The sequence below is a fragment of the Monomorium pharaonis genome, chromosome 1 (genome assembly GCF_013373865.1).
Source record: "Monomorium pharaonis isolate MP-MQ-018 chromosome 1, ASM1337386v2, whole genome shotgun sequence".
NCBI classification, from domain to species: domain Eukaryota; kingdom Metazoa; phylum Arthropoda; class Insecta; order Hymenoptera; family Formicidae; genus Monomorium; species Monomorium pharaonis.
The window spans coordinates 37,076,545-37,089,503 of NC_050467.1; the positions used below are offsets into that span (position 1 = coordinate 37,076,545).

Sequence of the window (12,959 nt, forward strand, 5' to 3'; positions counted from 1 at the left end):
TGTGTGTGTGTGTGTGTGTGTGTGTGTGTGTGTGTGTGTGTGTGTGTGTGTGTGTGTGTGTGTGTGTGTGTGTGTGAGAGAGAGAGAGAGAGAGAGAGAGAGAGAGAGAGAGAGAGAGAGAGAAAGAGAAAAAAAAAGATAATGCGAGATGACATAATAAAAATAACGTCATGTTGAGTAGTTCCTTATTAATTGTAGAGTTTATTTCAAGGATTACTCAAGGAACATGATTCTTGTTTAATACACACGCACGCGCACGCACGCACGCACACGCGCACACACACACCACACAACACACATACATACATATATGTATGTATCGAGAAAGAATAATATGTTATTATTTTGATCAAATAATTCTATCATTGCGTGTTCGAAGATCACTTGTTTTGCATACTTGCACGCAAATGATAATCCATTATATATGTTTCCTCGCGCGTTGAAATTGTATCATCTCTCCATTTACTTATAGATAGACATGTAATATGTATAACAATGTATGCAGTTTTTTATGCAAAGCCAATAATAAATCGTTATTGCCAATTAGACAGCTACTTTTAGGTCGACGACCCTTGCGTTTCTGCCGCGTGCAACGGATTGTCATTTTCCACGTCGACGCGATTTGGCAAACAGTGGTAAAACCGCACCGTTTCCATTTGCAGCGAGCAATCGTCGCAATTAGCCCCGTTAAACGCCCCTGGTTGGACGAACGGAAGGGCAGCAGCAGTAACAGCGGCGGCGATCAAATCCTGACCAAAGCAAGTCCAGGATAGGCGAAGGGGCGGCAGCGGGGGTAAAATTTCGCTCGATACAAATTCGATAAAGCCACCGGCACGGCCCGCAGAACTCGCTCGTTATCCGGATCTATGTAGCTGTCTATTGGCTGCTATGTCAGAAAACTTGCAGCCTTCCTGGCGTTACGCGACCACGTTCCCGATACTTCGGGGAAGTTTAATTTACCGGATAGTGGCTGTATCGCCGTCGTTGCGGCAAATTCTTCCTCTGGAAGCGAAAGCTCGCGAGGAGAATTTTTTGCCGCGTGTTCGCGCGGTTTGAAGCGTCGCTATTAATCTCGTAGGAGCACTACGCTACGCTCGAAATTCGCGAGAGATTATAAAGAGAGGAATGGTTTCAATTTTAATTTTGACAGTGCGTCGGGTGCAATTCTTGAAAGGCGCATTAAAATAATTATTTCAAGATGAGAATTTTAAAATATTCGTCAAGCGTGGAGTATCGTGTACGGAGAAGCGATTCTTTTAATGTCGCCACGGATCGTCAAGGATGAAGCTAACGCGACCGTGTCACGCGCGTACGAATTGACAAATTACACGCGTCGATTGTGATATTGATCGGTAACCTTCCTCCACGCGGGAAATATTTTGCGCTTGGTTGGACAACAAGCGGCGGCTAAAGATTGCGTCTCGAATTACGAATTTCCAAAATCGATCATCGCAATCAAGGCCATCGGTTGAACTGGTTACCACATCACAGAGATGCTCGCAGTGACCATAATCGCTTTTCGGTAATGTCGCTTTGTCCGTCGTCGTCTCATCAGCTTGTCGCAGCGGCGATCGCTTTTCGACGTGCCCGCCGCAAATTTCCGAAGGACTTCGGCCTCGAAAGCGCCGTCGAACGTGCATCCGGAAGTACAAAGGTTTACATCTGTTCACCTATACGAAAGATCCTTACTTTTGCTAGAAAATCACGATTGCATAATAAAAAAAGATTAATAAAATCTGTCAATTTTTAAGGTTTCCATGATAACTTTTGCATCAGATGTAGACCAGAAATCCCGTTTCCTTCCGATCTCGCGTCATGATTCACGTATCGAGGACGATTTATTAACGCGTTTCTGACGGACGCGCATTTCACAGACGCAGGAAACCGCGACGAGCCGCGAAGGGCCCATCAATCAAACGAGATCAACGAGCTCCGCGCTGGTGAGACGCGCGTGCAACTCGAGATCCGATCACGTTTGCCCGGCGAGCGTGCGGACGAGCCGCGACTACGACCGTTTCTGCGGCAGGGAGACCTCGGTCGGCTGCTGCAGTTGTTGCCGGGCAAGAAACGTCGGAGAGGACAATTCGGAGCTGCGGGACGAGTGCAGCGGCGGAGATGCGGTCGATACCGTACCGAGCAAAGAATACGGGGAGTTCTCGTCATCGGGCGTCGATCGCGAAAATGGATTTGCGAAGCCGGTCGACCGGGACAGGTTCGCCTGCGGCATCTCCTTTCAGCTTCGCGACACTTTCAGCAAATCAACTATCGATTGTCATGTTATTGCATTAGTTGATTAGTTTATTACGAGAGAAGATAGACGGCTTTCTTAAAAGCTAATCCGTTTACCTATCTAATTTTATTATTAAAAAAGATGGATTTTTGTCTCTTAGGGTCTCACGCGAAAAAGCAAAGTGTTGTGGTTAATTCAGTGTAGATCACTAGGCTATAAAAAAATATAAATATAAAATAGTTTTTGAAATCGTTTTGAAATTATTAATAAAACTTTGTTATCAAGAATCATCGATGATCCATGCGCCATTCTAGATGACAAGTCAATAAAATTGATGCGGCGTAGAACGTGTTAAAATCACTCTCCTTTCCCGATTGCAGATGTGATGAGGTAACGTCGAGGACGATGGACGACGGCGAAGCTGTCAGAACGATCCCGCAACCCGCGCATCCAACGACCTATCATCATTGTAAAGCGTGCTGCTCGTCGCTGAGGCCGCGATCGAACGTGGATCCTGCAAATCCTTCGTACAGCTCCGCATCTCACGAGAGGCACGACGGGATCGCATGCGGCGACTTCACGGGGGACAGAATCAAGGAGTTCGCGTCGATAAGTTGTCACGGGGCATCCATCGATCTTGAGGGCGATGCGGAGGATCCCGGAGACGCTCGGGGCCGTGTCGAGGACGAGGCGTGGACGAGGGCGAACCGAAAAATCGTGGATTCGACCTGGCGATGCCAATGCGAGTGTCATCCGTGCGAAGATCCTATTCCGAATCTGTCGAGATCGCCGTGCGATCGTTGTCATCACGGTGGATGCTACCGCCGCCACGATTGCGATTGCTCCCATCGGCATTGCTGTTATCACCAGCGCGACAGCTCGTTCGTAAATGTCAAAGGGTTAATAAGTGATCTTTTTATAATACTAAGGAGAATCCGCCCCCTTCCCGAGTACGTCAAGTATCGACCGTCGCATCTGACTCATCTCAGACGAGATTTTTTTTTAAACATCGTTATTTTAAGAAACGAGTCGGAGGGAGCGCGAGGTGAGGACGGAAGATACGTGACCGAGGGGATGAAAACAGCTCCCCGCAGCTGCAGTCCGTTTTGTGTTTAATTCACTCTGTTCGCATCATTCATATTGCAGATGCGAGACGCGCGGGAGCGGCGAGAAAGCTCGGCACAAAAGCTGGCGCGATCAGATGCGAGGCGAGAATGGTCGATTGTACGCGCGGCAGTGTTACTCGAAAGAGTATTCTGGAATAATACCTGCCTCTTGTGAGCGGAACGACGAGCAACGTAGGGAGAAGAAGGACGACGACGACGACGACGACGACAACGAAGACGAAGACGACGACGGCGGCGTGGCTGTTATCAATCACAAGGACTCTATGTGCATCCTCGCTGAAAAATATAAAGCCGGCAGGAAGTGGCGCGGCGGAAGGTGCGGGGATAGGGAGCGATCGGACGACAGGGCGGGGAAAAAGGACGAGTGTAACAAATCGTTGACTTTGGAAATCATCGATCAGCCGGAGTCGCCGCCTGAGATTGTAAACGCGGTTTCGCACGAGGGAAAGCCGAGCGTGAAGCGCGTACCTTGTAGAGCGCATTGCGAGAGCTGCGGGATGGCGAAGACGTGTGCTCGTGGATGTGGTCGACATGGACCACCGCCGGAGGGTGAATTCGACCGATTGAGATCCCCTTTGAACGAGGCGACCACCGCCGCCGCTACCACCCGCTGCTGTTTAAGTCGAGCGCCCTGCAAAAGTGTTTTCTAATTCAATTTTGTTCCGTAAACACGATTACGGATTTTTATATTGTCTAGTTATTTTCAACGTCCATCCAGCGAATTTGGAATTCGATAATCAAGATGACATACCTTTTGTATGACAGCGCGCGATTCCATAAAAATTGGCGTGCCATAAAAAAGTCCGTGCCATTGGAATAAAAAGCTAAAGTTTACATATTTGAAAATGTGTTTCTTCCTCTTCACTTGAATCGTACCGCTGAATAATGATGTGCATGAAAAATTTATGCGAAATCCTCTCGGTTTTGCGATCTCTCTCCACCGTTTCAACCACGCTAAACTATTTTTTTCGCGAGATACTTACTTGTCTTATACTTGTATTAACGTAGCAGAAATAATGTAGCAGAGTATTAAAACACTAAACGTTGAGAATAAAAATTATGCAAATCAAATTTTAAATGAGCCCATAAAACGGTATAGTTCACATTAGTTCGAATTAAATTAACATTATATAAACGGGACAATTAACTTTTAACTCGTTTTACTTGTAATACGCGTACCACGGAGAGTCAATCTTCGCACGGAAGAATTTTAAGCTCGCTATGGAAGCGCGGCACGTTAACGGAATTATTGAACGTAAGGATGTGCATTTAAAAAGCGGCATTCGGCAGGCAGCTTTTTGGTTGCCGGATTCGTTGTCCATTTCATTCTTTCCTTGCACCTCTTTCCGTCCACCGCTTCCGTGTTAATTGGCTCGTCCTAACGGTCTCTGGAAAGGATTCCGCAGCATCGCGACACTTTTTCCCTCCCAATTCCCAGAAAATTCAGCTTTCTCTTTTCGAAACTAGTCTTGCACGTACGCGTCTGTTTCTTCGTCACGTTCAGATTTTACTTCGATCTCTCGACCTTCTTGCCAATCTTCCGCCACGTCGATCGAATTTACCAGTTTCTCAAACGATTCGTCGGATTCTTCTTCAATGGGTTCATCTTCGTACTCTGTTATATGTTTGAATAAATGATATAGATTAATATTTATTTTTACATTTTAATATAATTCTAATATCTCTTTTTCTCTCTTCTCTCTCTCTCTCTTTTTTTGATTATGATATCACGTTTAAAATGAGTATTGTTTTGCAAAGCGAAAATCACATTACCTTCCTCTGCTATACGAGCACGCATCAATCGATCTTTAAAAGCGCGTTGAAGTTTCTCGCCAGCTTTCGCCAGATCCTCTCGATTACCGAATTCCATGGGAATATCCGCGCGGGCCATGACTTCATCGAAAACCTTCTGACACAAATTTTTGAGTATGACATCCGCCACTATCGATTTTTTCAATTCTATCGGTGGAGTAGGATTACTTCTTTTCTGACGATACCGTCTGTAAGCTTTCTACATGACATTTATGACAATTAATGATTATTTCCTTTTAGTTTTATGTAATTTTATAAAATATAATATAAAATATAATATATAACAATTTCACACATATAATATAAAATAACTTCAGTTATTTAATTTATTTACTTGCCGGAAGATACACGTTACTTGCCGTTACCATTATAATTATTTTTTCTTGACAATCGTTATATTTTTATATATAGTAACACATTATTTTATTGCTATTTAAGTTTTATAATATTTATAATAAGTATACTAAAAAAATAAAAATATTAATATAAAGAATTTATAGGAGAATTATTAGATAAGTTTAATATAATAAAAAGCTATATGTAGAGACAAATTTTGAAATCATAAGTTATAATATTGATTATTAAATAATGCAATTTTAAAATTAAAAAAAGTAACAAAAAAGTAATGAATCGTTAAATAATGGTGACAGTAACAATAAAGCGTTACTTTTACAAAGTATCACACTTCTCAACTCTGCTTACTTGTATAACGGATGCAGCTTCGTTCGCTCTCGTCGGTGTCAGCCCTGAATCCTCGTACATCATATCCAGCCAGGCTACCGCTTGAACAGGTTCTTTGGATTCTATCATGTCCACTTGGCTTTTTTTCTCTTCCTCTTGCGGTTGCATAGATAAAAGATCGCAAACATGATTTTAAATTATGCACCGAAGCGCATCTGACAATGAGTGCTCTTACTCATTTTCATTTTTAGGTTTCTCCTCGTATAATATCCGCGGTAAGTAGCCTGTATTATAATGGCAGCTTTCGACGCCTCTGCTTGCGAAGCTCCTGCCTTCCTTAGGATCTCGAGGGTCCTTGTTGCCGCTCGTTGCCATTGAATCATGCCACGGGACTCGTTTAACAGCATCCTCTCGTAATGTCCGCGGAAAGCGGCCTGATTAAGAAGATGGAAAATGACTCAAAGAGCTGCGACATTCACGATAAATATTCGTGATAGAAGGTCTCGTTAGGTCTCTCGCATGGTAATTAGCGCATACTTGTATTATCGTCGCATGCTTCTTCGCCTGTTCCAGCGGGACCCCCGTCGTCTCTAAAATATTTTGCAGGGATACCCTGGACCTCTCGTCGCAAGTCGCGTCTGCGGTCGAAAGGGGAAAAATTTCTCTCTCGCTTTACTTTTTGTCCGTTTGCGCTTTATAGAAATGCCGGGCGCGGCGGGTCTACCCGCCGCAAAATTGTTTTTTCTACATATTTCACCGGGTAATTACCGTCGCACACCTGGGCCGCTCGCATGTCTACCGCGTCCAAGTATTCGCGGAACGCCATCTGAAACGCAAAAGAAAAAGTAGAAAGGAATGCCTGAAATATTGTTTAACCGCGCTGAATCCTTATCCGGCACGCGACAGTAAATTCTACCTGAATCCTGGGCGCGACGCGGGCGATCTGCTCTAAACTCAAGCCGCTCCGGTGAAGTATACCCACGATGGCCTGGCTCCCCGATAAAATATTGTTTACGACTTTCACCGCGACTGAAATCGCACAATTGTACAACTGTAGAACGCGACGCACGGTTCGTATGACGCGTTGAACATATGATACATATACGATTGTCGCCGGCCATTTTACCGCACGCGAATGATGTACACGCGGTCATTTCTCCGCAACCTTTGAATTTACATAATGATTCGTCGAGATTAAATCGACGTACGTGATGTAAATATCAGTTATTAATTAGCTTAACGTTCCAATTAGCGTCTGGTTGCGAGTGAATAACGTTAAGACATCCGATGTTGCGAAATTGTTATATTAGACAACGCGGTACCTTTGGCATTTTCCCGTGTGATCAAAAGCGCTTCAACATAATCAGCAACAAAGCAATAAATGTTCCTCGGTTGCGAGCGTAGAACCTTTATACGGATCAGATAATAATTTAATCGTCCTTTGACGTGACGGCGGTAAGTCAAGTAATGATTTTCATAGAGCAAACCTCGCGTGCGATGTCGGTGCATAATTCGCGCAATCCTTCCGGGACCTTACATATGTGTTTAGCCCCATGTTTCTGGAGCAAAACGTTCATTTTCGTGATTATTGCTTCAGCCGAGTTGCTTGAATTTATCGACTCTTGCTCTTATCGCGCGGGTAATACGATGCGCGAAAGTTGCCAACTTTCAGTGATAACGAGCGCATTGATGAAGCTACATACTGAAGCTATACGTGTAGTGAAGCAAGTCGCATAGTCGTTGGTCTTCGCTACAAAATCACGTTTTACGATCGATAAAAATTGTAAAAAATATTATATAAACGGATAAATCACAATCTCATTAATTAGAAACATTTATTATCATATCATTAGTGCCCGGCATTAGTTGACGGGATTATCCCGTGACCCCGAGACATTTCTCTTCGATAACGCGTGATCCAATTGTTTGTTATTTATTTCAACGGTTTACGAACGTTTCTACGAATGTCAGTGCTGACGATACTATTCTCGAGACCTTTCCCTGGCACAGTGCCACTTTGCGCCGTTAGCAAAATAATCTCTACGTTATCGTGGGGCATTCCCGAGTCTCTGACTGGGCCTGACGTGGAGCGCGCGGTCAGTTCCTCGCCGACTATGAGCGGCGAAAGCCATGCCGGTTACGAACGCACGCGTTGTATTCTCAGTGGCTCTGTCGTTGCTTGCCTTATTGCCGTCGCGTGAGTAACTTACATAATGTTTCCGCACACACCTGCTGGCAGTTTCCGACGCCGTCTTCCCGCTCCGACGGAGTTCCGTGCGAAGAACAGTTCCCACGAAAGTTCGCGACTTCGCGCAGCGATGCGATTTAATTACGAGATTAAGCGTCGCACGTTCTCATCCGACGCGCTTCTGTGTCGTTGAATAACCAGGTGGATCGTCGGGCAAAACAGTGAAATTAATCTAGCGTGGATGAAAATGACACGCCCGTAAAGTCCGACCCGTAATAATCATAAATACAATGTGCAATGTGCGACGGAAATCTCTCGATATTAATATACATATCGTTTTTTTGAAAAATTTTTTCTGTACTTGAAACTAGAATGGAAATGTGACTGTAACCAAACGTAATTACTGCTTGTCGGATGATGATTGAATATTCATAGATTAACGCGCGACCACGAATTCCCTCTCACAAGTTTACATTGACCGGTTTTTACAATGTTCAAAGATCGAACTAGTCGCATACTGTACGCGTATCTCTTAGAATCCTTGAGAGTGTTCTATAGAATTCATTTACATCTCCCGTTTGTGTATTTCCTTTTTTTATCCGGTTTACGCGACTTTTTGTATTATTAAATGACTGTCTCTTGTTTATCCAAATTTTAATTAAGGCCCATTTCTAGACCAGCAAGGTTAACAAAAAAATTAAATATAGGAGTACATAACTTATTTTTAAATACATAGTTCTCTACTTATGCACAAAAAGATATGTTTTACGTACAATTTTATAAAATTAATTTTCGTAATACGTTTCTTATATCAAAAATGTTATTGCTCTAGTCCTATTTTCAATTATTACTTTTTGATTAATTCTTGATAAATTCTTAGGTGAATTTATATTAATGGTTTTCTTATATGCAATAGAGAAAATTTCTTGAAACTTCCTGAAAGCATTTAAGCAGAAATTATGCACTTTTAGTGTCCCTGCAGGCCCGTACGCAGATCTCGGATGGCTTTATTGATCAATACGAAACAACCGCGAATGGTCCACCAGGCCGTTCCAAGTGGAACGGGAACACTGATATTTCCGGACCACCGGGTCATAATAAATGGGGAAGTAACGGCAGAGGGCCACCAGGTGGCCGGGGTCCTCCTGGATTAGGAGGCGGTGGTCCTCCAGGATTGAGCGGTAACCGTCCTCCGGGCTGGAACAAAGTAAACACCGAAAGTTCGTCCGAAGGTGTCAACTATCCACGTCCAAATAACGATGAAAACTATCCTCGTCCAAATAGCGATGAAAACTATCGTCCAAATAATGGTGAAAACTATCAACGGCCAAACAATAATGAAAACTATCCTCGTCCAAATAACGGTGAAAATCATCAACAGCCAAACAGCGGTGAAAACTATTCTCGTCCAAATACCAATGAAAATTATCGTCCAAATAACGGTGAAAATTATCCCCGTCCAAATAATGGTGAAAGCCATTCATATGGAAATAATGGTGAAAATAATTCCCGACCAAATAATGGTGAAAACTATCCCCGTCCAAATAACAATGAAAATTATTCACATGAAAATAATGATGAAAATTATTCCCGTCCAAATAATGGTGAAAATTATCCAAATAGAAATAATGATGAAAACTATTCACGTCCAAATAACGATGGAAACTATCAACGTCCCAATAGCGGTGAAAACTATTCACGTCCAAACAATAGTAGAACCACCCAAAGACCTTATCCCGATTACAATAGAGAAGGGCCTCATGGTCCAGACGATCGCGTACCTGATCGAAACGAACATTCACAGAATCGACAATGCAGGTACATTTATCATCTGATCACTTCTCAGTTAAAAATATAATGTTTATTAATACGTAATGTATACGTGTAACAGAGATAATATTTATTTTATATTTGCGTCAGTTTAAAAACATTCATATATTTTTTTCAAATTCTGTTATTTTTAACTAGAGACAACGAGTTTCGTTGTAAAAGTAACGAGTGCCTGCCGCAAAGCGTCAGATGCGATGATAAAAATGATTGTCACGATGCCAGCGACGAAGAGTCTTGTATTAGGTAAATACAACATGTTTCCCTAAACTGTGTTTTTCTTTATGCAAATGCAATATTTAAACATAATGAATGAACGCGATAATAATCATACTTGACTTACAGTAACGATGCTTATTTGACTTTTTTTGTCAAATATTTGTTAATTTTCCCAACTTTTCTTTTTAATATAAAATCTCGATCGTTTGCGGAATATTATTATAGGAATAGAAATCAAGGAACCGGCTGTGTCTTGCCTGAACAACCGCAAGGTGGGCATTACAAATTGGCAGATTGCGAAGGACATTGCACCAAACGTCCCGGTGACATCGTTCCCAAAAACAGCATTCTCAATTATACCTGTAAAAGCAATTACATGTTGAAGGGAAACACTATTTCCGTTTGTGTCGACAACGAGTGGTACCAGCCGCCTTCATGCCTCAGTAAGTTTATTTTGACAGCGTATATTTACCTTCGGAAGTGTTGGACGACACTTGAGGTCTCTTCCAGAAACAACATTCTTCTTATATAATGACGTGTCGTAATAATATAAAATTTATCGTTTACCTTCTTCGTTGATTATCTCCGTAGAAGTCTGTCCACCGTTGAACAGCACCAGCGTAGACATTTCCTGCAGTTACCAGGGGGAAACGGTGTCCTGTAGCGAGCGTATACTGCCTGGTACGCGGGCTACACTTGCCTGTAAATCATCTTATAAATTACCTTTAACGAACGATCCGGCTTACAGAGAGATCAAGTGTCTCGACGATGGTTTATGGGATCGTCGCCTTTTTCGCTGTCTACCAGGTACTTGTCACTTGCATGCTTCCTGATGCGGGGAATGGAAAAAGGAATAGGTCTCGACGAATTGAACGTCAACCATCCATTAGTGTAAACCACACATGACATTTTTTCTTCAATAATTGCCATCTGAGCGTAGACAAGATTTTTAGTTGCAAAACTTTTTTTTTCCAGCCGGTGATTTATAAACCGGCGCGACTCACATGTACAATTACCGTGCCATCGTACCGCGGAAATATTAACGAGCGTTCTGCTTAATTAGAATGTGGAACGTCCATCGCGCGCGGCAACACTTTAATCGTAAACGGATTCCAAGCCAAAGCAGGGGTATTTCCATGGCACGTTGGTATTTACGCTAAGAACCGTGCAGGCGAGTACGAGCAGATTTGCGGCGGGACTTTAATTAGCAACAACCTCGTCGTATCAGGTAATTATCTGCGCTGGTGAATCATTTTATTTTCTTGGATTTACTCTCGTCGCACGTGCATTACATTCGTAGCGGCCCATTGTTTCTACGACGAGGTTTACAACAAATTGTACAACGAGTCAAAATATGCCGTGGGCGCCGGCAAACATCGTCGCGATTGGAACGCCAGGGAGAAATACGCGCAGCAGTCCTCGGTGGAGAGCATCCAGGCGGGCGGCAGGTACCAGGGGGCGAGGGGTAATTTCGCTGACGACATAGCTTTAGTCAAGTTGAAGACGCCCTTCGAATTGACTACCTTAGTGAAGCCCGTCTGCGTTGACTGGGACAATACGTACGAGAGGGAGCAGCTGCAAGTGGGACACGCCGGCAAGGTATAACATGGGCCAAAGTATCAATCGTGAGGACCGACTACTACTAATTGGCCGTCTTAGCGCAATTTAATTAATTAATTACGAGGGCGCTTTGTAGTGTCTGATGGCAAAAGTATATTCGCCGAACTACTAGTTGTAAACTGCATTAACGACAACATTTGGACGAAACTTTGGACGACCGCGTGCAACACGCTGGAACATTGTTACATCGTGTTCACGTTGATTGCCGCGCTGGTGCGCTTGTCGGTAGTTCTGTATCTTCAATTGCGAGTCTATCTGACTTTTTTTTTTTGTAAAGTACGATCCGTTCAGGGCTCGTTTCGTCTGTCATTCGAAAGTAAGAGTGAAATGTAAAGAGAAAATGAAACGGACGCGTGAGCTCACTTCGTGATTTCAGGTGGTCGGCTGGGGTAAAGACATCAAAGGCGAATCCACCAAGAGCTTACAGGAAATTGACATGCCGTTCGTGCCGTACGATCAATGTGTGTCCGCGGTGCCCGTGGACTTTCGAGGATTCCTCACGTCCGACAAGTTCTGCGCCGGCCACTTGAACGGTGAGTTTATGTATACGAACGCGAGATTTATTTGGCTGCTCGCAGATAGCACTCGCGAAAATGAAGCAACCGTGTCGATACGGTTGTAAGTATCTCTACTGCAAAAGTCGCAGGAAATGTGCGTTTCTCTTTAGCATTTAATCATCGTACGTGATTACTTAATTATCAGGTTCGAGCGTCTGCGACGGCGACAGCGGCGGCGGCTTGTGTTTCGAGAAGGACGGGATTTGGTATCTGCGTGGGATCGTGAGCGTAAGCCCGGAGAATAAGGGCACGTGCGATTACAACTCGTACGTTGGATTTACCTACGTCAGTCACTTCCGCGATTGGATTCGCGAGGCCTACGTCACTGCGTGAGCGTGTGAGTCGCGCGGAGGAGCGCGATATATATGTTGTCGGCATCATCGGGCCTGCAATAACGAGTCTGCAATAACGGTACGGTTCGATGTGACGGCTCGAAGCAAGATAACAGCAACGAAATATTACGGATTGACAATTGTAAATCTCCCCTTGCAATTTTGGCATCGAGTGGTGAAAACGTGAAAAATGGAGGGACAGAGATTTCAAGATTCACGCGATCAAACTGATTTTTATAATATTAAAAATACAATATTATCTCCGAATGACACACTACTGAATATAATTTATAAAAGTTTTACAAAACTCTGTACTGTGTTCGACACTCTTTTATCAATAATAAAGCGGTTTAATTACACCACATA

At 43.5% G+C, this 12,959-nt stretch overlaps 2 protein-coding genes and 1 non-coding gene across 3 annotated transcripts; 2 read left to right on the plus strand and 1 right to left on the minus strand.

Annotated features, from left to right (window-relative positions):
* Positions 1 to 42: 42 nt before the first annotated feature.
* On the plus strand, positions 43 to 4,193 carry LOC105830127. Its single transcript, XM_028191524.2, has 4 exons — positions 43 to 1,654; positions 1,875 to 2,212; positions 2,611 to 3,129; positions 3,377 to 4,193. Exons 1-4 carry the CDS (start codon positions 1,526 to 1,528, stop codon positions 4,005 to 4,007), a joined length of 1,617 nt encoding a protein of 538 aa, XP_028047325.1. The 5' UTR covers positions 43 to 1,525; the 3' UTR covers positions 4,008 to 4,193.
* A 193-nt stretch (positions 4,194 to 4,386) lies between these two features.
* On the minus strand, positions 4,387 to 7,451 carry LOC105830125. Its single transcript, XR_004962285.1, has 8 exons — positions 7,338 to 7,451; positions 7,173 to 7,257; positions 6,767 to 6,879; positions 6,619 to 6,676; positions 6,388 to 6,488; positions 5,872 to 6,284; positions 5,131 to 5,368; positions 4,387 to 4,972 (listed from the first exon to the last, which is right to left on the minus strand). It is a non-coding gene; the product is annotated as an uncharacterized LOC105830125 (transcript).
* A 481-nt stretch (positions 7,452 to 7,932) lies between these two features.
* LOC105830126 (modular serine protease) lies at positions 7,933 to 12,959 on the plus strand. Its single transcript, XM_012669290.3, has 9 exons — positions 7,933 to 8,047; positions 9,010 to 9,856; positions 10,007 to 10,111; positions 10,310 to 10,527; positions 10,676 to 10,891; positions 11,148 to 11,312; positions 11,385 to 11,683; positions 12,081 to 12,237; positions 12,407 to 12,959. Exons 1-9 carry the CDS (start codon positions 7,981 to 7,983, stop codon positions 12,592 to 12,594), a joined length of 2,262 nt encoding a protein of 753 aa, XP_012524744.1. The 5' UTR covers positions 7,933 to 7,980; the 3' UTR covers positions 12,595 to 12,959.